Source organism: Triturus cristatus, chromosome 1_2 (genome assembly GCF_964204655.1).
Source record: "Triturus cristatus chromosome 1_2, aTriCri1.1, whole genome shotgun sequence".
In the NCBI taxonomy this organism is placed as follows: Eukaryota; Metazoa; Chordata; class Amphibia; order Caudata; family Salamandridae; genus Triturus; species Triturus cristatus.
The window spans coordinates 756462161-756488674 of NC_140580.1; the positions used below are offsets into that span (position 1 = coordinate 756462161).

General features: G+C 43.2%; 1 protein-coding gene across 2 annotated transcripts in view; it reads left to right on the forward strand.

Moving 5' to 3' along the window:
• PAOX (polyamine oxidase) overlaps positions 1-26514 on the forward strand; it is a 382337-nt gene that overhangs the window by 230637 nt on the left and 125186 nt on the right. For both annotated transcript variants that reach the window (XM_085608703.1, XM_085608704.1), the window contains exon 4: positions 5453-5649. In XM_085608703.1, coding sequence (XP_085464829.1) covers positions 5453-5649 — 197 coding nt within the window. The remainder of the gene's footprint in view (positions 1-5452; positions 5650-26514) is intronic.

A 26514-nucleotide genomic window follows, 5' to 3' on the forward strand; every position in this document is an offset into this window, starting at 1 on the left:
TGGATATATTAAGAGCTATAGAAAAACTCACATATGTAAATAACACACTCTAACCCTCCCAGACAGGAACAGCACCTGAATGCAGACACTCCAGTTAATGCTTTGCTGAAACGTGTACTTGCGTGGGAAAGACCTCAAAACAAATGCTGCTTTGATGCCCAAGATAGAAGAGACTTCTAGTGGATTTCTACTCATTGTTGGAAGCCTAACTAAGGCATGCGAGTAAAAGGTTGATTAGTTTGATCATTTAGGGATTACATTTACGTCTAGGTGGTCTTGACGAGAGCACCCATAGAACCCTTATTCCAAATCAGAAGGCAATCCGTTTATTCAATTATAGAATGGGTGTATGCTCTACAAATGCTCTTAGTGGATCCACACCACAACTCCTGATACTGTGAAAAGCTCTTCCGCAGAATGGTGAGGACACAAGATGGCACATTTCTCAGTGTTCTCGGAAATAGCTTTTATAAGAGAATCATATATGTCCCTGATGGTACAAGTAATACAGTGTTACACTGGGAACGTGGCATGTTGTTTTAGGATTTAAACCGATACTGTATTTTGTGAAGGTTTGTTCTGAAAAAGTATCTGCTTTGCTATCTAAATTACTGGAAGACGTTGGTCTCCTTGAATCCCTCACTCCTCCTTTGACAGTGAATTTCTTAACATCTCTTCAGGGGTAGATGGGCTCATTTGAAGAACCTCCTTTTCAGGTCTTCTAGTCTACCCTTTGTTTAGGCTCTTCAAGTTTCTTGCCAATGATTTAGAGGTTACTGACGATTTACACTACAACCAGTTTGTATCGTGCCCGCGAACAAATCAGAACCCCCCCCAGCCCCCGTGAGTACGCACCGTACCCCCACCAGTGTATGTACACCAGTGTACGTGCGGACCGTACCCCCACCCGTGTATGTACACCCGTGTATGTACGGCGCGAACCCCCAGCGCGTAGGGCTGGGGGTTAGCGCCGTACATACACGGTGCGTACGTACACTGGTGTACATACACGGGTGGGGTACGGTGCGTACGTACACTGGTGTACATACACTGGTGGGGGTACGGTGCGTACTCACGGGGGCTGGGGGGGGTTCGGCGCGTACTCGCGGGGGCTGGGGGGGGTTCGGCGCATACTCACAGGGGCTGGGGGGGGTTCGGCGCGTACTCATGGGGGCTGGGGGGGGTTCGGCGCGTACTCACGGGGGCTGGGGGGGGGTACGGCGTGTACCGGGCCCCCTAATCTGGTCGTTTCGCGGCGTACTTCGCTTTCCCGACACTTTTTGGGTGCCGTAAAAATATTGCCGTCCGGACTGCTGTGGGTGCGAATCGTACTTCCTGGTTTGTGATACGCAGGCTGCATGCGTCCCGACGTCACGTCGGCGCTTTCCCGGATCACATTTGTATGGATATTTTCGTCGGTCGGTGTTTTTTACGGTTCGTACGGAAATGGTGTTTCCGTGCGAATCGTACTTGCATGTTTGTAATGTTTTTTTCCCGGGTACGAGTCAGACGGAGAAAACACTCCGACCGACGGTTCGTACCCGGTTTTTCCAGGATCGGAATCGGCACCTAAATGTTTCTGGTTAGCCTTTTCGGCCTTTCTCCATTTGCTGGACCAACCGTTCTTATTTAAATCCCCCTATTGCAGTAAGAGTTATAAAAGGTTTGACATATGTTAATTTCTAACCCATTTGAGGTGCACCAATGGGTGGAACTCTAATTTGGTATTGACATTTCTTCAAGCCAGTGCATCTCTGCCTGCTCCGTTCCCCAACTTTAACCCCTTCGCTGCCTGGCCTTTTGGGGGGGCTATTTTGGGGTATTTCGCACTTGGGCCCTCATAACTTATTGTCCACATAAGGTATGCACGCCAAATTTATGTCCTTTTCCCCAACATCCTGGGCAATTTAAAGGTATCGAGGGTTTATGGATTCTCCTGGAGGAGACCGAGAAATTAACCAAATTACAGCAAAATTTGGGTTCTGGGTGGAAAAATGAAGAGAAAATTGCTGCAGAAGAAAGCGTCTGTATTTTACCCCTGCAAATGGTATCCACAACGGGCTTGCAGTGGTAAAATCACCATCTTCCCAGCTTTCAGAAACAAGCAGACTTTTGTTTTAAAAACATATTTTCAGCACAGTTTTGGAATTTTACTGGGACATAGCCCATGTTTACTATTTTTTGTGCTTTCAACCTTCTTCCGGTTGTATCCCCACCCATGATCGTGAAGCAGGAATGCACTGCAAAGAGACATCGTGGGAAATATTTTTTTTTTCCTTTTCCCGATTCCTCAGTGCACTACCAACCCTGTTCTGTAAACAGTCTGGCCCTGTGAGTATTACTGTGTGAGGAATCTGTAGTTTGTTAGTTTTGAATCCCAGGATGATATGCAAGCTGGACAACTACTCTTGTAGCAAGTATTTTTAGTTTCTTATGTGGCATGTATGTGGACACCTTACAAGCGCATGCATCTCACTATGCCTTAGGGAATCTACATAAAGACACACAAGTAATGAAGAGAGATTCTCCAGGGTAATTCACTTGAACCTATTTATTTGATAGCTGAAGTACTTAATCATCCACATTTAGTTTACCCAAATTGGCAGTGTAACTAAGGGTCAGACAAACTGTTTCAGAAGTGCACAGTGACTTATTAAATAGTGGTGTGTGTACAAAAAGTGCCAATAAATAGTATCAATCATTTTATAAATATACTAATTCTCTAGAAAGTATCAAATGTAATCTCTCCTTCAACCCAAAAAGTCAACGTTCGATCCTTTTTAATCATAAATGTGGCTGCTCGTCATTTGACGGACTACTCTAAGAACATCCCCAGTTCTGAAACAATACAAAAGATTCAATTCATCATTCCTGTGTAAGGCAAAGCCTTTGTAGACTCCAGGTTTTATACAGGTATGTGGTGATGCCAGTAGAATGTATTGTGTGTGATGTCACCTGGAATGTAATGTGCCGGCACGAGCGCGCTGCCTGTCGCGTGTCGCGAGTAACAGTTGCTGCCTGTGCCTCCGGTCAGACGGGGCGGCTCTCTGTGCTGCCAATAAATACTTTTACTGGATCACCTGGCTTTTGGTGTTACTTCCGGAGAAACCCACATCTAATCTTGAAACTGAAATGTTTCACAATAATCCTCAGGTGGTGGTTTTCCAAGATGATATACATTTTTTCATGAACTGAAGAAGAACATGATATAGCTCTTGATGAGGTGTTTAGTATCTCAGAGAAAAGAGGTGTACATTCTAAGCATAAGAAATGGAGTATTTAGGACACATCATCTCTTGACATGGCATTAAATGGAGACCTGGATTAGTCAAAAGTATTGTTGAGGCCCCGGCACCGCAAACTAGGGAACAACTCATGTTATTTCTAGGCATGCGTGAATTTTACGCTAAATTTATGCGGCATTTTGCCAAGATAACTGAATGCTTCAGGGCATTGTTGAAAATAGGAGCAGTAATTTTGTGGTCTGAGTAGTGCAAAAAGGTATTACAAGCAATAAAAAAATCACATAGTCAAAGCCCCTGCTTTGCAACTATTTGTGGAGGGTAGGCAGGCATGTGTCACTGTAGATGCATGTGAATATGGCGTGGGGGCAGTACTCTCACAATGTGAGGGTAAGAAAGAACACACGGTCGGGTTTGCTTCAAGAATGCTACGTCTTGTAGAACGAAAGTACTCTCTCACAGGGAAAGAGCTATTAGCATGTGTGTGGAGTGTGGAGAAGTTCAAACAATATCTGTGGGGCAGATCTTTTGTTTTGAAGACGGATTATCGATCGTTAGTTCACATCTTGTCTGGTAGAAAGGTGAAACGTACTACTGCTCGTTTAGCAAGGTTGTCTGCCAAGCTCCTCGAATATAATTTTACAGTTGAATATATTCCAGGTGGAAAAAACTGTAGAGCGGATTGTCTGTCTAGGTTGCCAATCGTAGACACGGAGGAACAAGACTGAGAAATGGAAGTTGAAGAATGTTTTGTGGCCTGCATTAATCAAAGCAGTCTGTCTATTGCTGAAGACGAATGGATAACTACAGCTGGCAATGATATCACTCTAAAAGAAGTCATGTTTTTGATTAGGAAGGGCTGGCCCAAAGAAAATAATCTTTCACCAGAGTTACAAATGTATTGGAAAATTTGTGATGAATTATCAGTTGAGGGTGGTAAGGTAGTAAGGGGAGATAAACTAGTTCCACCTGAATGTTTGCGGCAGAAAATAATTTCTGCAGCCCATGTGGGCTATTTAGGTTCTACCATTACAAAAAGAAAGATCAGAACTGATTTTTGGTGGCCAAGAATGGATACTCAAATTGATGAGCTTGTACAACAGTGTGTGAGATGCAACTCTAGTAATAAAACATTGGTCATGGAGGGAGTTGTTGAGTCCTGTGTTTCTCTGCCTGAAAGGGCCTGGCAGAAATTAGTAGTGGATTGTTTAGGCCCTTTCCACATACTACCTCAAACTATGAGATATTTCCTGGTTTTAGTAGATCTGTCTACGTGGGTTGAAGTGCAGCTCATTAACTTTCCCACTACAAAGAGTGTGATCAATTGTCTGAACAAAATATTCCTCAGACAAGGTTTTCTAGAGGAGATTTTGGCAGCCAATGGAGTTCAATTTGTTTTGCAAGAAATCAATCAATTATTACGTACTTGTGGAATTAAGCACATCAGAACTCCTCTCTTTCAACCACAAAGCAACGGCAAGGTGGAGCAGTTTAGCAAAGTGGTTGTGGAATGTATGCAAGCAGCCTAAAGGAGTAAGGCATGTGTTCTTAAGGCTATAAAAGATTTGGTGTGGTCATACCACACAACACCACATGTTGCTACAACCATCAGCCCGTTTCAGCTTATGAGGGGTAGGAAGGCTCCCACACAGTTGTATCCATTTTGGATGGTTAAGACTTTCCATGAAGGGTGCAATATGAAGCAAGTGTGGGAGTTAGCAAACAGAAAGTCAAGCGATGTCAATAAAAAGGATTGTGAATCTATAACTTGCAGGGAGGCACATGAATTGAATGACAATACTTGGTTAAATTAAAAAAAACAAAAAAAAGACCTAAGGACATGGTTTTCTGCCGAAAAAGAGCCACATTGCAATCCTATTCTTTCTGTCAATGTGTAGTTCATGGAAAAATGTATAGCAGTCTGCCCATGAACTCCTGAGGCACCACTCCTTCCTCCAAACCCAAGTGAAGTCCTTGTCTGTCCTTACTATTCATTCCAGGAAGCTGCAGAATTGCAGTTATTTGATTACATTTTCATAGTTGTTGCACATATTTTTTGCAATCTGATGTGAACCTGGTCTGCACAGACCATTGATAACTGCCTCACATTTCTAATCTCTTCTTTCCCTTTCACTGAGGTCTCCCACCAGTGACGTTAGTTAGCAGTTACTTCTTGTGCTAATTCGATTTAACCTTTGCTTCCCTTTCAGTGGTTACCAAGGTCTCATAGAATGCTTGCTGAAGTCCCTTCCCAAAGAGAGGATTTTGCTGAACAAATGTGTCCAGACTGTTCACTGGAAGGGAACCTTTAAAGGACGGTACGATGAGCGCATCTTTCCCATCCAGGTGGAGTGTGAAGATGGGGACACTTTCAATGCGGATCACGTGATTATCACTGTGCCCCTGGGTGAGGCCATGCTTTATATGCCTTGTGTTTCTGCAAAGATTTTAAATTTCACAAACCGTAACATTATTCTGTCTTCTTTTTGTTCTGAGCCCCTAGTAGATCAAGAAATAAGTATACCACAATCCATACCCCCTCTCCATGAGCTGATAAGAGCATAACAGCCTTTTTCACAGGCACTGATTTATGGGCAGAGTGATGACAATACCACTAGACCTTTTAAGATCACACTCAAATGTTTAGAATTGAGTTTAGCTATGGAAATTGATTTCTCTGTATTTAATTTGCGTTTTTTTAAGGTCTTGGCTAGACACCGCATGCGCTGTCTCGAAGAAACATGTTGTATATATTTTGAGGGCTTCAACCCGCCCATATGCTTCCCATTTGCTGCCTGTGTCGTCGCTCTTATATTCTTTCTCCCCATTTGCCCAGGGCATGTATTTGTCATGCCTCTTCCTGTGTTTAGCTTTACCTGAGAGCAAGGACCAATAATTATACTATTCCTCCACTGCTTTCATTTTAGCATATACTTCAGGAACTACTTTTTTCTTTGTTGAGTGCTCATGTTTTCCCTTGCTGCTCCAAGCTCCTCTGTAACCACGCTGTAAATCTTGTTCTTATCACAACACATTTGCTGTGGATTTAAAAACTGAAATCAATTACCAGACGCTGTTTTCCTAGTGCGCCTGTTTTGCTATTTTACAGATGTTTGGTGTACGTCAACACTCCAGTCCGGTATCGGTATGATATACTTGTAATTCTGCGTGCCCTTGATTGACTTTCAAAAGATGTGGTTAAAACACACTTCTATCACTTCAATTTAGAGATTTTATTTGGGTGTGTTTTTTAAAACAAAATCAGCGATGTTTAAGCACATGTTGTAAAAGTAATTCACATGCATTCATAATTAACGTTGCACCGGCAAATCAAAGTTAAATACTTTCAACATACTGCATTTATTTTTTATTTTGATGTGCCAGTGAAACATTACTTTAAATTCTGAGTGTATCTTATTTAATTGCAAAACATAGGCTTAAACAAAGGCTTTTAATTGCATGGTTTCTTTGTAAATACATGTAGGAAGCTGGCTCTCTACCAACATGAGGTATAATATGCAGAGTCCAGTGGATCCCCAAAAACTTAATAGAGGCTAAAGAAGTTAATACTAATGCTCTCTTTTGTGGTAGAGTGGACGAGCAGTTAACCTTATAAGAGGGTAGTGCTAAGCATTTGTTGTTCTCACAGAGGCAATAAATGAGACATACACTCCATGAATAAATCCAAGACCAATTTATAAAAATAATACTTGATTATATTTATTTTGTAGAACCTCAGAACTTTGTCTCAGGTAAATATGTTTCTCAATAGAAACACTATTCAATGCAAAAAAAGTACAATTCTTAGATTTGCAATGTTAACCTAGGGGAGGAGGAAAACATTCAGCATGCAGGTAGGTAACATTGACTTACAGTTCCAGTCTTTGGAGGTTCAGGCAAATACTGGGCAAAGTTTAGAACAGCACCATCAGTACACCACCAGCGGCAAAGGGGTGGTCGGGTGCAAATACGAAGATGGGCACCCAATACAAATCAATGGAGATTGCTGAAATCAGAAAGAGGCTTCTTACAGGTAAGTAACAGTGGCTTGGGGGACTAGTCTCCAGGAGGTGAGGCAAGAATTGGGCAAGGTCCAAAGCAGCATCAACAGTGAACCACCAGCGGCACAGGGGCGGCTGGGTGCAGGGTGGTAACACAACGTCGGGCACCTAATGCAAGTCAATGGAGAAAGGCCAGATCGGAAAAAGGCTGCAGGCCAGGAGGCTGGTTGGGGGAACCCAGCAGCTAGAGAGGTAAGTTGCAATACTCGGGGACACTGGGACATCTTTGGTCCTCTTCACCAAGGCCCTGGGTCGACGGGTGCAGGGGTGCTTTTTTGTGTTGAAAACGGCTTACCGGGGCAGGTCGCGGCTGAGGGGGTCTCCATGCAGAGGCTTCAGGCAACGTCGAGGAGTCCAGGAGGGGTCAGCCAATGGTGGACTCAGGCACTGGAGAACCTTTTTGGTGCTGGTGGGCCTCTTCAAACAGGGCCAGAAGCATCGGTTGCAGAGGTGGAACCGGGTGTCAGGTATCACAGTTCTTCAGTTCACAGAGGCCTTTCTTGGAGATTGTTTTTGAACTGTTCTGCTGTTTTTGGGAGGTCTTGATCTTTGTTAAAGACAGGCAGTCCTCTCATGGTTTTGAAGGTCACTGCACTGCAGGACAAGTCTACTTTGGTGCAGTTTTCGTCTAGGGCTGCAGACAGGCCGGCGGGGCTGGTGCCAAGTCAGGTGCTTTTTTGCAGTCGACTCTGCTTTTGCAGTTTTGTGGTGTCGTTTAAAAGGAGTGCCAGCTAGTAGCCAATGGGCTACTTACCTTAAGGGTGACTACATGCTCTAAATGCTCACCCCACGTGGAGGGTGGGCATATCCCTGATACTGGTTAGCTAGGTTCCCTCAGTTCAAGATAGAGGAAAGTGAAAGAGGGAATCCACCTAATCTCGGAGCACTTAAGGGGGGGCAGTGGCTGGGAGTGGACACACCACCTATTCTCACTATTTTTCCCACCTGTCTTGCCGCCAAAAAGTGGGGCATGGACAGGGGGCGGGCAGCTCCACTAATCGGAGTTGCTAGTGGTTGCATATAACAAAGGACGGAAAACCTTTGAGGCTCGCCACTTTTCTGTCCTGTACCTGCAGAGGGGAGGTGTAAAGCACTTCCGCCCAGAGAAGGCTTTGTGTCTGACCCACAAGAGCACAAGGCTCTCACATCAAGGGATCAGCAGCATGTCTAGAGGTGGCAGGTTGGTGGAGAGAAGTCAGGCACACACTAGTGTGTTGGTAGGGTTCAAGGATCCCTCTAAGGGGTCCTCTGTGTGCAATAGTTAACCAATCTGACACTGGAATCAATGCAGGTTGATTACAACGAGATGTCAGGTAGCAAAAACCCCATAATTCAGCGAAGCGGTCATGGAGCTGGGAAACTCGTAATGAAGAGTGTCCATCTCATGTACTCACTATGGCTTCCCTGTTTACTTACAGTATCCAGTAATCAACATGAATATTGCAGGGGCATATCTGCCCATGCAGATATGCCATGCAGATATGCCCTTACAGGCGATATAGTGCACCCTGCCTTTGGACTACAAGGCCTGCTTTAGAAGTGACGTAACCATTTCCTCATGGAGTGTCTGTGGGTATGGCACACAGGGATGTGTATGAAAGAGTTGATACCATGCATCCTTTTTTGAAGAAAATTGCTCAGAGTAATCAAGTTAGGTGTGTGAGCTCTGTGATGAAGCCTGCCTGTCTCTGTGAAATAAATGCAAAAAGCCCAGGTAACTGGAGGTTTCCTGGAAACCGAGTACTACAACCATGTAAGCCTGTGGGCTAAATCTCAATACATTTTAATCATAAGTAACAAATAACTTTTGAAAACAGCTCGTAGATAGGAAGCAAATCATCTGTTGAATGAACCACTTTATAAACCAAGTCCATTCCATGTGAATACTGATAGCAGCTGTTTCTTTTATCAATGGCAATAAATTCAAGTAGGTTGTACCCTATATATATTATCTACTGGCGGTCGCCAGTAGATAGTTATAGTTAGGACCGTGTTTCCATAGGAAATCTCAAAATTCTATTTTGAATAACTTTGGCGCCGGTTGACGAATCCAAGGGAAATTTTCAAAACTAATGGGGCGCTCATTTCAGCTCCTACCCTGAAAGTCTCGTGGTGATTCATCAAGCGGGGGCCAAGAAAAAAGGGGGGTCCCAAAACGCGTTTTCCCCATGCATTTTTCCATAGGACCTTTAGACACAGCTACAGCCCGAACGGCTGAACAGAATTACTTGACATTTGGCAGAGAGGTAGCCATAAGGTCAAGGAAGTGCCTTTTGCAGGTCTGGTGTAAATCTGTTCAGTATTTCCTGAGAAAATAGCATTTAAAAGCATATCAATATCTATACACGCGCAGGGTGCGCGCACCGTGCGAGCACCCTAACGTGCGCGAGCGTAATTCTGATTGGTGGTTACATGTTAGTCAACGTTCGAATCGGTCGAAATCAGGAAGTGTCGGCCGCCATTTTGTTTGTTTTCAGTGCGAGAGTGAAAAAGGAAGGTGGCGAATGTGAAAAGGGGGCAGGGTAGAGAGTTCCTGACCCCCTAGCCTTTGTCAGGGGGTCCCTGAAGGACCCCGAAGGCAGAAACATTTTTTTTTTTTTTTTAAATCGCGGGGGTGCGCGCACGGTGAAAAACCAGAAGAAAAAAAAAAAATTTAAATCGTGGGGGTGAAAAACAAACAAAAAAAAAAAAAATCTCAATACGTAGTTTATTGTAAAATAAATATATAAAAAAAATAATAATACATAAATAAATTAGCATTTAAAAAACCGTACAAATTCACTGAAAAAACCATAGGTTTCACACACGTTATAGTTAGGAATTAGCATTTAAAAAACCTTGCACATTCACTTCAAAAAGCATAGGTTTCACACATGTTATAGTTAGGTGGATATTTCACTCGTAAAAAAACAATGAAATTCCCCCGTTATAGTTAGTTCAGATAACTATAACTCGCGCGACCGCCACTCTATCACAAGGATGATGTCATCAGTGATGTCATGAGTGATGCCACTGACCATGTCATGAGTGATGTAATATGTGACGTCATGAGCAGTGGATTGCGGGCGCGCGAGTTATAGTTATCTGAACTAACTATAACGGGGGAATTTCATTGGTTTTGTACGAGTGAAATATCCACCTAACTATAACATGTGTGAAACCTATGGTTTTTTAAGTGAATATATATATATATATATATATATTATCTACTGGCGGTCGCCAGTAGATAGTTATAGTTAGGACCGTGTTTCCATAGGAAATCCGCAACATTTTATTTGGAATAACTTTGGCGCCGGTTGTCGAATCCTCGCGAAATTTTCAAAATAGGTGGGGCGCTCCGCTCCTACCCTGAAAGTCTCGGGGGGATTCGTCAAGCGAGGGCTGAGAAAAAAGGGGGGTCCCAAAACGCGTTTTCCCCATGCAATTTTCCATAGGGACCTTTAGTCCAAGGTACAGCCCGAACGGCTGAACAGAATTACTTGAAATTTGGCAAAGAGGTAGTCCTCAGGTCAGGCATGTGCCTTTTGCATATAAGGTGTCAATCTGTTCAGTAGTTCCTGAGAAAATCAAAAGTAAAATCATATACATATCTGAGCGGAGCCTAACCACACATCTCATCGTGAGATCTGATTGGCTGTCAGTACTTCATCCAAGAAGTGTTGGCAGCCATCTTGGGACCAATATACATGATAGCACCTCATTAAAAAGCATTGCAGTTAATAGAAGGTTTTAAGACTTTAGTTACATTATAAATCATTTGTTGATGGTACCATACTCATTTTAGGAATTGTGGTGTGTTCTAAGGTGATTTTACCATGTGAAAAAGCCTTCTGCTGTGATATCACAAACCATGTTTGAGAGAAACAGGGGTGGGGGAACCATATCGCCCGACGCCCGAACCATGTTGTTTATATTGACGGGCAAGAAGATTTAATGTCTATTTATGTCCGACGGACATGTAGACTTTAATCACGTTAAAACAACAGGCTGTGGGCACTCTGGGGCTCACAGCCAATCCGAAGCTTGCAGAGAGCCTTTGGCGGCATCTGATTGGCTAGCAGCCCATGACTGGGCTCTAGCCAATGATTGGCTGGGGGAGTGAAACGTCACTCAGCCTCTGCAAGCAGTAGTCCGTGGCCGCCACAAGGCTTGCAATAAGCATTCAGGTAAAATAAGCAGTTTTGCCCGCTTGAATTGTGTGATATTGTGACGGAGGTGCTGCGATTTTCTTTTATTTATATTTTTAGCAACCGTGCGTGGGTGGATTAATTAGTACAAAAGCCTAGGCCTGGCCCGCCTCGGCGCCTCAGATGAGGGCGTCAAAAAAGCGTATCGCAAGCAGGCGCGCTGCACTACCACCGCTTCATGGGGGAAGCACCCATTACAACGAATTCAGATTCAAGCGCTGCAATCGCAATGCGGGTTTAACATCGCGGGTCCGGAGCCTTCATACCGCAGATGGAAACAGATCTGCAGATTAATGCTTTCAAAAGAGACATCCGTTGGTGACTTGCAATTTATAACTTAAAGTCCTGATATAGAATAGTGAACTATTAACTTTCAGCCCAGAACTGCATAAACACACCGACAAATATACATTACAAAATTGATTAATGTTGCAAAGAGGGTACATTTGGCGAAAAAACGATTCTTATTATTAAAGGAAGCTCCCAACTTTGCTGTTTCTTTTTCGACTCTGCGTTTGTGCTTCTCCACACCAAGCACTCTTAAACTACTGCCTACCAGTATGGGTGACATGTGACTCCTACACTTTCACTCCTTTGGCTTATGGGCAAAAAAACATTGTCGCACACGGCGCAGCCAGCACTAAAAGCTTTCGAAGCACCTGCTGCAGCGTGTCTTTCCGCCGGCAATTATCAGGCCTCACAGAAATGTGTAGGAAACTTGTGTGATGAATTACCATCCTGGAAAGAGATCCGTGTTTTGTATAGTTGAGGTTGTGACCTCGGTGAAGTTAGTGCAGAGGGTTAATATGCCTGCTGCAAAGAACATGTACGAAGTCGATTACAGAGTGCATAGGATGGAAACAGATCTGCAGATTAATGCTTTCAAAAGAGACATCCGTTGGTGACTTGCAATTTATAACTTAAAGTCCTAATATAGAATAGTGAGCTATTAACTTTCAGCCCATAACTGCGTAAACACACCGACAAATATACATTACACAATTGATTAATGTTGCAAAGAGGGTACATTTGGCGAAAAAACGATTCTTATTATTAAAGGAAGCTCCCAACTTTGCTGTTTCTTTTTTGATACAACTTACCGATTCGCAAGGAACGTAGGGCTCACGTCTGGCCAGCTGCAAAAGTGAGGGGGAAATGGCAGGAGGCACGCTGGCTGACACCTTTTATATCCCACCCATACGTTTTTACAAGGGTGACGGTAAATTAGTACATTACGTATGGTTTGAAATGTACGTATTTTGTGGGAATAAATACACAGCCAAAAAAAATGGAAAAAAAGGGGAATAGAAATAAAAGAATTGCTGTCAGGGTTAAGGGGAGGGGGCGCAGGGGGGCAGGGACGCGATAATATCGCTTGACAAGTTTTCCTTTAGCATTATTATTGCACAGCATTCAATGGTTTACTGATTTTAATAAAGCAAAAATATATTAATGTTTCTCTGTCAGCCGGAGCCCTTAGGTTTGATGTGGGACAAGTGGATTTTACAGGACATGTAGATCTCAGTGGCATTTTGTCCCTTGGACAACTAGATTATTTGGAAAATTCCACACCCCTGAAATAAAAGACCGGCATCGCGCCGGAGGCCACTCCCCCTCTTTGCAGCACTCTGCAAACGCGCCCCCTGGCCAGTTGTAAGTTGAGGAATTAATTCCCCTTCAATACTGAGGGTGCCTGAGGGCCAACTAGCCCAACAGGTATCTCCAGTATGCGCCAGGGAGCTGCGTTGCAGACAGGTGTTCTGAGGCCACGCCCCTTTTTACACCTCCATGCAACGCAGCTCTGTGGCGCTTACTGGAGGTACCTAGTGGGCTAGTTTGACCCTAGGGACCCTTAGGATTCAAGGGGACTTAATCTCTCAACTCAGAACGCCCACAGGCCCTGTGGCGCGTTTTTAAGTTGGGGAAATAATTCCATTTCAATCCTGAGGGACCCTGGGGTCCAACTAGCCCACCAGGTGCTTCCAGTAAGCACCACTGCTCTGAGTTGCAGAGAGGTGGTGCAGGCCGTGCCACTTTTTACACCTCTCTGCAACGCAGCTCTGTGGCGCTTACTGGAGGTACCTAGTGGTCTAGATGGACCCTAGGGACCCTCAGGATTCAAGGGGACTTAATTTCCCAACTTAAAACGGCCACAGGGCGTGTTTACACAGTGGGGAAGGGGGAGGACGGGCCTGAGGTGACGTGTGCAAACACGCCCTGTGGTGCGTTTTAAGAGGTATTTTTAATCCCCTGCCCTATTATATACTAGGGGCTTACAGAGGAGGTCATGATAATCACAGGGGGAACCCAACACATAGTGTGCCCTAATGTATGTAGGTGTTTTCACTGTATTCTGAGTGTCTTTTAACATAGCACTGGCTCTAGGACTGGTTAGTCAGACTCAGTTACCACCAGTATTCATCTGAAAAAGTTGAGGGTACAGGATGATTTTGCAACAAGGCTTGTTTCTGCTCTTCTGTTTGTTCTTTCTGCACGTTATACTTCTTCCTGCACTTTTCTTCGTCTTTGAGGACTTCTGTTGCTTCTTTCTGCATTTCTTTTTTTTCTTTCTGTGCGTTTTTCCTTCTTTCTTCACATGTCCTATCTCTGTAGGCATAGCTAATAATTAGCATTTAAAAAACCTTTGAAATTCACTGAAAAAAACATAGGTTTCAGGCACGTTATAGCTAGGAATTAGCATTTAAAAAACCTTAGAAATTCACTGAACAAACTATAGGTTTCAGGGGCGTTCTAGTTAGCTGGACTTTTCACTCGTACAAAACCATAGAAATTCTCCCGTTATAGTTAGTTCAGCTAACTATAACTCACGCGCCCGCAATGCACTGCTGATGACGTCACATATTACATCACTCATGACATGGTCAGTGACATCACTGATGAGATCACTGGTGACATCATCCTTGTGATAGAGTGGCAGACCTCCTCTCCCCCTAATATAACCTTTGATACACACATTCAAAAATAGAAATTAAAATTTTCAAAACAATGGACACACCAATACCAGTTACAACAACCTATTCAGTAATTGTAAGATCCACATCCACTAACAGTCCTATACAGTCACTCATACATGTACTCACTCATCATATGTACTCATACACCTATACATCCTGTTACACAATGCCACTCATCCATAAAGTTACTCACACACATAGTCGCTCATGCTAATAAAGAATCAAACATCCGTTTACCTGCATATACAGTTATACACACACCACCACACTTACTTCTACAGAAACTTACACATACTTAGTCTTTTTAACAATCACTTATAGAAACACATACTTATTCATACAGGAACTCTTTCACTCTCACATATACTCACTTATATACACCAATAGTCACATATACTAGTTTAAAACATATGTAGTTACTCATAGAGACACTATTGAGACAGTCATTCACTCATTCACTCACTAACACACCCATGCACACACTCATCCACCCATACAGTCCTGCACACATGCTGTCTTCAACACATACAAACAGTGAGTCACTCATTCATGCACCTATGCACTACGTAATACCCCCCACCGAACCATACAGACATCAGCCACTTATACTGATACTCAAAAAACCAACTAATAACCTATATAGACACTCATGTAGCTACTCACCAACCCATGCAGCCACTTATACACAAAGTGAGAGACTGATACAGATATTTACATATTTAAACATTACTCACTAAGCCATGTATTCACTAAGATACACTTAATCAGTCAGTTATACAATCAATTTTTCAAAAACAAATCTTCCATTTAGATACTTATATACCCATTTATTCTTCCATTGACCTTGAGATATACATATATAAAACATATGTAATTTTCAGAAAAACACACATTCACTGGATGATGTCATCAGTGATGTCATTTGAGATGTCATGAGTGATGTCACTGACCATGTCAAAAAGAGGTGTTTATTCCTCACAACGCGTTTCAACTCGTTGCAGAGTCTTGTTCACGTAAGGAACAAGACTCTGCAACGAGTTGAAACGCGTTGTGAGGAATAAACACCTCTTTTTGCACTACCCCGGATTTTGCCTTCTTTGGTTACTGAGAGCGCATTATTGGATTATTGTGGGAACATATATATATATATATATATATATATATATATATATAAGCTCCAAGTACACCCTTTCTGCCGAACTCTGGACGGGTGCTATTTATTTCCGGCAAGCGTGAAGGGTGAGTCACGTAAAATATAACAGCTCCAAAAAGCAGGACCTCAGCACTCACGGGACTTTGGTTCATTTTATTTTCAGCAAAAGCATTTCGGCGCTATGCCTTCATCAGTGCTCTTTAAAACGCCATCATACACTTGTGTTTCAATCGCTCAGTGATTGCGTGAGTGCTGAGGTCGTGCTTTTTGGAGCTGTTATATATATATATATATATATATTAATTTTTCTCTGAAAAAAAACACAGGTTACAGGGACGTTATAGTTAGTTGGACTTTTCACTCATACAAAGCCAGAGAAATTTGGCTGTTATAGTCAGTTGAGCAACTATAACCCGCGCCCCCACAATGCGCTGCTGATGATGTCACATATGACATCACTCATGACATGGTCAGTGACATCACTGATGACATCTCAAATGACATCACTGATGAAATCACCCAGAGACTGGGTGATTTTTAAAAGTTTAAGAATGTTATATATAGATACGCAAAGGTGTATTGACGAATGAGTGGGTGTATGGGTGTCTGAATGGATGATTTAGTGGGTGCGTGACTGACTATAAGTGAGTGATTAAACGTGTCTTAGTGAATGCAAGTGTGAGTGACTAATCTGTGAGAAAGTGTCTGTATCAGTTTGTCAGTTGGTGTGTAAGTGGCTGCATGGGTTTGTGAGTAGCTACATGAGTGTCTATATGGGTTAATGATTGGTTGTCTGATTACCTGTATGAGTGACTGAGTGTCTGTTTGGGAGGGTGGGGGTGTAACTCCCTGTATGGAGAAGTGTGGCTCACTGGTTAGAGTACGCAGACCTGGAAGCAGAGGTCAGCCCGGGACCAGGGTTCAATTCCCGGCTCGGCTGGGTCTTGAGTCCATAAATTGTCCATGGACTCGATAATTCTCGCTCCAGTGCATACTCGATTCATGGGTTCACACTCTGCGACTCTGGGCAATAGCTTGCTTAATCTCCACAATGGCCCCTCACGGCGGGATGCCTGGCTTTCACCTTGTGGATGCCCTGCTGGGTTATCTCACAGGGGAATACCAGGACGGGTTCCCTAAGCAAGCGCTTAGAGACCGGTTGGTGATTTGCGCTATATAAATATCTGCACATTTACATTTACATTTACATGGATGTGGTACTGGGTGATTCAGTGGGTGTATGGGTTCATAAGTGCGTTTGCGAGGGGTTGTATGGGTGAGTGTGTATGGCTGTGGTGGTGAGTGAATTGATGTCTCAGTGGTATATGTGTGAGTAACTACTTATGTGAAAGGCAGTATATGTGAGTGTTGGAGTATATAACTGACTATATGCGAGAGTGAGTGATTGTGAGAGTGGCTGAATGGATGAGTGTGTGCTTGTGTCACTGATTGTATAAGAGAGTAAAGTATGTGTTAGTATCTCTATGAATGAGTGAGGTGGTGTGTTTATAACTGTATGGGTGAGTAAATGGCAATGTTATTGATTATATGGGTGACTGACTAGGTGTGTGAGTAACTATGGGTGAGTGGCAGTATGTTATTGTATGGGTGTATGAGTGCATATATCAGAGGCTGTATTGATGAGTGACTGCGTGTATGAGTGACTGCATCAGTGAGGGAGTGGGTGTGTGTAGACCTATGAATCAGTGAGTGGGTATGTACTAACTGATATTGGTGTGTCTGGTTTCCAGAATGGTAGCTTGTATTTTAGAGTGGGTGTATGAAACGTTATATTAGGGTGTGAGTAGGTGCATCAAATATTTGGCGGATGATGTCATCAGTGCTCTCATTTGAGATGTCATAAGTGATGTCACTGACCTAGTCATGAGTGATGTAATATGTGACGTCATCAGCAGTGCATTGCGGGGGCGCAAGTTATAGTTAGCTCAACTGATTATAACGGCCGAATTTCTCTGGTTTTGTGAAAAATCCAACTAACTATAACGTCCCTGTAACCTGTGTTTTTTTCAGTGAATTTCTAAGGATTTTTAAATGCTTACTCCTAACTATAACGTCCCTGAAACCTATGGCTTTTTCAGTACATTTCAAAGGTTTTTTAAATGCTAATTACGAACTATAACATCCCTGAAACCTATGTTTTTTTCAATTAATTTCTACAGGGTTTTTAAATTCTAATTTATAACTATAACATAGTAGTCACGTTTGCAGAGTGGTGCAGAAAGGGGGCTGGGCCTCCGACCAGCGCTCAGGGATTTCCGTTGCGTAGAACTTACAGGAGGTACCAGGAGAGATTCTTGGACCCAAAGTCCCTCAGGAGTAAAGTGGACTTCATCCCCCAACCCGTAGTGTGCCAGGAGGTGCGTTTGCACCGTGGTGGAGAAACGGGGGCGTGGCCTCCACAGACCTCTTAGCAATACCACTGTGTGGGACTTACTGGTGGTAATAGGAGGGGTAGTTGGCCCCCAAGGACGTCCTGGGGGGCCAACTACCCCACCTATTAACGCCAGTAAGCCCCACACAGCGGCATTGGTAAGTTCTCATACCAGGCCATCGCCCCCTTTGTCCACCATTCTGCAAATGCGCTCCCTGGCGCATTCTTGGATGAGGATTAAAGTCCCCTTCAATGCTGGGGGTCCTTAGGGGCCAGCTAGCCTACCTGACACCTCTAGTAAGCCCCAGATAGTGGAATTGCTGAGAGGTGGACACAGGTCACGCCCCCTTTCTACACCACTCTGCAATGCACCTACTGGCGCTCTTGGTTGGGGGGGATGAAATTCCCTTGCCTTCTGATGGTCCCTGGGGGCCAACTCGCCCTCCTGTTATCTCTAGTAAGTCCCACACAGCTGGATTGCTGAGAGGTGGTCCAAGACCACGCCCCTTTTTACACCACTCTGCAAACGCGCCTCCTGGCGCACTGCTGCTCGGGGATGAAGTCCACTTTAGTCCTAAGGTCCTCAGTGTGCCAAGAGGCGCTTTTGCCGAGTGGTGTAAAAAGGGACGTGGACCACCTCTCAGCAATCCCGCTGTGTGGGGATTACTGGCCCCTAAGGACCCTTACAGATCTAGAGGACTCAATCCCTGAACCCAGAATGCTCCAGGAAGCGCGTTTGCAGTGTGGTGCAGGGAGAGGCCGGCCTCCGGCGATATGCTGGCTTTTTTTAATTTTTTTTTTTTTGTCAGAAGGGGGGCTGTGTGGCCCCCCATTCACTCAATATGTTGTGGGCCCTGGGGACCCCATGCCTCAGGGCCTACGACATTTAAAAAAAATTGTAAACGGGGTAGGGGACCGCACGGCCTCCCTCCAGAGGCCGATTTCTGCCCCGGGGTCCCCAACCCCCGGGGCATGGCTACATATATATATATATATTTTTTAACAATTTAAAGGTGGGGCCACGTGGCCCCCTCCCTGAGGCCATTATTGGCCCTAGGGACCCCATCCCCTGGGGCGTTGCCTCGTTATTATTATTTTTTTTAAATTATCTACACGGGAAGATGGCCGCCATTTCCTGGGCCACTTTTGGCACCGAGGACCCCATCCCCAGGGGCCTGGCCTCAATGTTGGAGACAATCAAATAAACAACACAACACCCCTTCCAATTATAACAAAACACTGTCCCACAAAAAAGCTAACCAATTTCTCTCATGGGTTGATATTTTATTCTCAAAGATATATTTCTTTTTCATACTAAAATATACATCACTAGATCAGTAGATACATATCACTATCTATTACATCCGCATATGAAAAGTCTTAGAACAAGACGAAGCAACAAAGTTAATCCAGGTACATGACTCAACAACAAATAACATACAGAGAAAAAATATATAGACAATAAATCAGAACACACAGAAACATGATATACATCAGAAACCATATACAAAACAAAAACTAACAAATGTGCCGACGCGCGTTTCAGAATCCAATGAGTCGTCCTTCCTCAGGGCGCTGATGGTATAGAGAACCAATATTTCATAATAACTGATATATTTCTTTCATATACCCAAAGGTTCAAGTTCAAACATTAATTGAAGCTTCGTCAATAGCATCTGTGGGAACAGTTATATAGTCATTTAGTTTTTTGAATAAATCAAACTTAGAGCCTTGAAAAAAAGTTTCATAGGAGCTTAGCCCCTTCGGTGCTCATGACGGAATGGTTCCGTCATGACCCACGGTTGAGCTGTGCTCATGACGGAACCATTCCGTCATGACCACACCCGCGCAAGATTCCGTCAGCACAGCGGCGGAATCTGCGCAGCATCGAAGGGGTTAAGATATGTAGTCAAGAAAGAACATAGTTCCAATAGAGTGAAAAAATCAAAAGTAATGATCCAAACAGACCATAGAGAATCAAATAAAGTTTAGATAACAAAAGCATCACCCAGTGAAAAGGAATACTTCAAGAATAGAGATAGACTCAAGTACACCACATACTCAAGAAAATATATACAGGTATCAAATTCTACATACTTGTCATACCACACGTTGTAAACATGTGGTACTATAGGTCACAGGTGTAGATTATATCGCTGACAATCTTATCCAAAGATTGGAATTTGTAAATGCGTATCCTGGGTAGAGAAATCGTTTTAACCATGGACAAAGCCCACCAGTCACTATGGATGTTTAAATCCTCTTAGTACGTCGACTAAAAGAAAAAAGATATATATAACAGCATTAAGAAAGATATATGAAATATATATTGAATTGAATTTTGTTTCAATCCGAAAGGCTATTCAATAGAAGTTCTATAAGAACCGCCATAACACCCACCTCAAAAAGTTGATGTCCCAATATATCCGTAAAATAGAATATCGTAAAATTTGAATGGCATAAAATACATAAAACGATCTGTTCCCACAGGAAACCACGTATAAAGAATAGAAGAAAAGGGTGGGGGAAAGGGGATATAAAAACTAAAATAGACCAAGGTGGGCAAATCTTATCTATTAGTCATTTTAGTTAAGAAATATATTCGAAAGATATATAAATATCTTACTGAATAGTACTTTAAGTAATAGCAGATTATTCAAATTTGCTACATGTTGGGAGTGGTAAGTAATCTAATCGCTCAACTTAGATTCCTCTCTTTTACAATAATAAATAAAAAATCTGAAACAAAAAATGAGAAGAGAAAAATTAATGGCGGACACGCCAGCAACTATAATAGGAAATATAGTGCACATACAGTATCAGCCTCAACCCTAAATATAAAGCTAACGCTCATCTAGTTATCAAATGGCATATCGGATAGATTCTCAACTGAATTAATAAAAGATCACATCCAAACAATAAAATCGGGCTCCCCAACAGACCAGTGTCCACCTTCGGTTCTAAAACTCATTTCTGACCTACTAGCACCTAACCTCAAAGACATTTGTAACGCCATGTTCAACACAGGCACCTATCCCACTGTCTGGAAAAGGGCAACAATCAAACCACCGCTGAAAAAGCAGAATCTAGACCCACTGGACACCAAAAACTACCGCCCTATTACAAACCTCCCTTTCCCAGCTAAAGTTTTTGAAAAAGTAATGAATACGCAATTGGTCGATTACATTGAAGAAAACAATCTTCTAGATGAGACACAATTTGGCTTCAGAAGGGGCCATGGGACGGAAACTGCCCTTATTAAGGCAGCAGATGAAATCAGAGCTACTAGGGATTCTGATATTGCTGGACCTATCAGCGGCCTTTGACACGGTCGATCATGCCACCCTGATCGACCATGTCTCAAACTTAGGTGTCAACTCTAAAGCAAAGGCACTTTTGGCCTCCTTCCTGTCTAATCGCTCTCAGCTGGTGAGTCTCGGCGAATTTAACTCTCCTCCATTTACCCTCCCGTGTGGAGTGCCACAAGGATCATCCTTGAGTCCGACACTATTTAATATCTATGTGTCGGGCCTGGCCAAGGTAATTAAAACCCACGGAATTAGGCTGACTACCTACGCCGATGACACACAGCTGGTGCTTACAATCAACAAAGACGGAGAAGCAATCGCAGCCAATTTCCAAACTGGCATGCTTGCCATCAGTTCCTGGATGGATGAGAATTGCCTAAAGCTGAACTCCGACAAAACGGAGGTTGTGATATTTGGCAAACTACATCCAGCTTGGTCACCTACCTGGTGGCCGACCACTTTGGGACCTCCACCTATTCCTGTACCCAAAGCTAGAAACCTAGGGGTCATATTTGATGACAAGCTATCCTTCCTAGCCCACACAAACACCATTGTCTCGTCATCTTTCTTTACCCTCAGAATGATAAGAAAAATACTTCCGTTCCTTCCCCCTAATGCAGGAAAAACACTGGTTAGCATGCTAGTATTTTCAAAAATTGACTACTGCAACGGCCTGTTTTTGAATGCCCAAAAAAAGATCATCAAGAGATTGCAGATGGTGCAGAACGCCGCCGCCAGACTAATAACCGGTACTCCTAAGTACAACTCAATCTCCCCGGTGGTTCGCAATCTGCACTGGCTACCAATACCTAGCCGCATTAAGTTTAAGGCCCTCTGCATTGCCTTTAAGGCCATTCACAACTCAGGACCAGAATTTTTGAGAAAAGCCTTTCGTGCCCATGTGCCTCATCGAACCTTACGCTCTTCAACTGCTAACCTGCTAAAGGTCCCCCGCACATATAAGGCATCCTGGGGTGACAAGATGTTCACCATTGCCACCACCAAGCTATGGAACTCTCTTCCCCAACACCTAAAAATATGTCCAACACTAACTACTTTTAGGAAACTTATAAAAACGTGGCTCTTTAATCAATGAGCACCTCAATAACGTCTTCCCCATATTGTCCGTAGCGCCGAGACACCCACGGGTATTTGCGCGCTCTATAAATTGTTTAAATAAATAAATAAATATTAAATAGCAGAGTAGTAATAACAAATTCCAAAACAAAGCAGAATGATAACGAAAATAGTGCGCTCGTGTGAAAAGAATCTATCCCCCGAGCGTACACTATAGCTATAGAATGTATTATCAAAAGTGCTGTTAACTATGACATTTAGCAACTACTACCTAGTGCAAAAGCGGAAGAAGGGGTAGGGGAGGCTACATCGTAAGAAGAACTTACAGATTAGAGAGAGAGCTTTCTTCGCAGGTCCTAGATCCACCGTCTATCCTCTTCTCGTACAATGCGGAAGTAAGTCGGTCCCCGGCACAAGCTCACTTTAAATAGTGCTCGCGGTCAAATTAAGGAATCGAAAACCAAGACACCTGGTGAAAAAACAAACGCTAGACTGTAGTCTTACTACCGCCCTGACGTCAAATTGCCGCAATCTTGGAATTATGGAAGTACGGAGCCCGGTCCAAGAAATGCGAGTCTTTATCATTAAAGAAAATAGAAAATCCAATGTATAAATTATCATAGTTACTAATGCAGCGGGAAAACTCCGTATAAGGAATACGTGAGTCTTGCTTCACAGAATATAAAAGAGAAAAAAACGAAATGCAGACATCAGAGCCATATCGTAATAAGTATATATATAAAAAAATACAAAAATCTCAGAATCTAAACATCAATACTCCAAAAAGTCATGGAGTTAAAAAATATCAGCTAATCAGAAATAAACCATAAGTCAGTAACAAATAGGAAAACTATGGCCGGCATAATCAAATGGCAGCCATTTCGGAACAGGAAGCAAAATCTACTTAGTAAATAGAAACAATGGGCGTGAACCTTCAAAGTAAGACTACAAATATCAGAAAACACTTCGAATAAGATCCTAATCTTAGCACATAAGGACAGCAAACAAGAGTAAGAAGCTATAAGGTATGTAATTAGGCAGCATGGCATATCCACAAAGATTGTATATTTACGAAATTGCTTTTTGCCACGGAAGAGAATCATTTAAGCCTGTCTCAGAAGTCCTGAGGGTGAATATCCAAAAAACGTATCTTTTCAGTCTGAGGGCTTCACTGTTACCATCTATAGGTGTGTGAATTAGTTCCAATATCAACCATTGAACATCGTTGATTGAATGTTGATTCTCTAGCCAATGTTTAACTAGGGGTGCTCCTACACGTTTGGTTTTGATAGCGGATTTATGTTCACCGAATCTAACCCTCATCTCCCTACTGGTTTCCCCTACATAGCCTTTGCTACAAGGGCAGAGAATGAGATCGATCAGATTCGAGGTCTTACAGTTCGTAATTTCTTTAAACAGAAAGGTTCTGTTTCCCCATTGAAGGCTAGACATGGTTTTGACAAAGGCACAGGCATGGCATCCGCCACATCTGTGCGATCCTAAGACTGGATTAGTTCCAGTAATGGAACGCTGTATATTTTCTTTCCTATCAGGTAACATGGATTTAACCAATGCATTTCTCAAGTTTCTATTTCTTCGGAAGGCAAAAATGGGTTTTGGCATAGTCTTCATCTGAGTCCCAGATTTAAGAATATGCCACGAAGAATTAATCACTTGACGCAATTTGTTATTGAAAGTCGAATGCCTAGTGACACAGACTCAGCTGTGTTTGAACTTGAACTTGAACCTTTGGGTATATGAAAGAAATATATCAGTTATTATAAAATATTGGTTCTCTATACCATCAGCGCCCTGAGGAAGGACGACTCATTGGATTCCGAAACGCGCGTGGGCGCATTTGTTTGTTTTTGTTTTGTATATGGTTTCTGATGTATATCATTGTTATATGTATTTTGCACAATAACTGTTTCTGTTTGTTCTGATTTATTGTCTATATATTTCCTCTCTGTATGTCATTTGTTGTTGAGTAATGTACCTGGATTAACTTTGTTGCTTCGTCTTGTTCTAAGACTTTTCATATACGGAGGAAATAGATAGTGATATGTATCTACTGATCTAGTGATGTATATTTTTGTATGAAAAAGAAATATATCTTTGAGAATAAAATATCAGCTCAGGAGAGAAATTGGTTAGCTCTTTTGTGGGACAGTGTTTTGTTATAATTGGAAGGGGTGTTGTGTTGTTTATTTGATTGTATTTCCCTGGTTCTTTCCCCTTCTTTTTAGATATTACAGGGACCCTCTGATGTATAATTACTCAATGTTGGAGACCGCAGGGGGAGGCCTAATGCCCCTGCCGGCTCCCTGCCTCCTACTGGAGCCAGCAGTGCTTTTGTGCAAAAGGAACTGCTGACATGCAGCTCCCTTTGCCCAAAGGCAATTCTGCTTTGCTTCATGGAAGCGAGAGCAGGGTTCCTGCTCTCGCTTCCACAAAGCAAAGCAGTGTTTGCTATGACAGGGTAGGAACCGTGCTCCTGCCCTGCCATAGCCTGGCCCACCCGGGGGCTTAAAAGCAACGAAGCGCTTCGTTTTATTTCTATTTTTTGGCGAGATTCGTGCACCGTATGCGAATCCTGCTAAAATATTTTTTTTAATGCTTTTTGGGGCCCTGGGGCAGGCCTAGGGGGTCAGGGAGTTTTTACCCTGCCCCCTTTTCTTTAAAAAAAATAATAATAATTTTCTTCCTTTTTTGCTTGTGACTCGGTTCAACCATTCATTGGATCAGTGAGGGTCTTGGACGTTTTAGTCAGTCGGGCGACTTTCGTACTGAGCTCCTGTACCATGTTCTTCAGCTCAGAAATTCTCCCCTCTGCTTCCGATACTGTGTCCACTGTATTGTGGAGGTCCTGCCACAGGAACGCCAAGTCCAAGCCCACTTCACCTATTTTGGCCTCCAGGTCCAATTTCGACTCCTTGATAGCTTGAAGGATTCTTCTCTCATGAGTGTAGCTGCAGCCCCTGGCTGCCATCTTGGCCTGTGCTTGGCTCCTGGCCTCTACTCACAACTACCCTACAACACCGAACAAGTCGGATTCGATGAGTGCTGCATGTGCCCAAGGTCTGCAGTTCAGCTCAGGCTACTTAGGGGACTGAACATGGGCACACACCAGCACCCTAGATATCCTGCAGGAGGTCACAGGAGCATGTCTGCCATCTTGGCCATCCAGCACTTTCTGTCAGTACAACTTAACAACTTTTATGTATTACCAGTGGTCAAGCTAAAGTTAGTGGTTAGAATCTGAAAGAATTTGGGGGGAGCTTGAGAACAAAAAAAAGCAGTATTTATAAAAATTAAACAAAATCCCAGTGATAACGCTTGAATGACAGAAGGGGGACCCTGCACTCTAGATACTACAGGCAACAGATTACCCACCACCACTGGCATATTAAAATTTACAACCACACAATCACCGTCAAACAGCTTGAGGTCCCTACCGATCCAGCCGCCTCGCCAAATGATCATGGAGTGTTGGGCTGTATGGCGTGTGACTGTACAGGCAGTGTGCGACCTTGTTTTTTAACTGTGAGAATGATTTCCTCAGCTCAGCCCTTAACAGAGGAAAATTCCTCAGGACCACAACATATGGTATCACATCCGGAGCAAGGTTAATCTGAATGGGTAGGCAACTGGCAGGGGCAGGGCAGTAAATGAAGCACCCACTCTCCTCAAGCTGTTATTTGACCTTGAGGCACCGGCTATTAGGGTGTTAGACTAGAAACTGTTACCTCAGGGGGTGAATGAGACCCACGAAACAAGGCACTATCGGTGACTGGGTCATTGAGAGGAACCTCTGAACGTTCCACCCGCTCACCAGCCTCTATCCAATTACTGGAAATCTGCTGAGAGGAGCCCATTCTACATTTCAAGCCATCCCTGGGGTCTGCGGGATCCTCAATTACAGACTTTGACTTCCCTTTAAAAATATCAGAGGATATAAAATATATTGGGGGTATTGTAGGCAACCCTGCAATTATCCTCTTGATCCTCGTTATTATTGTCCTAATGACTTCAAATCAGTTTTTGACCAAAAATTCTATTTTACAGTGCAAATTAACAAACAACAATTCAAGCGATGGCCTATCACAGCCCTTTGGACCC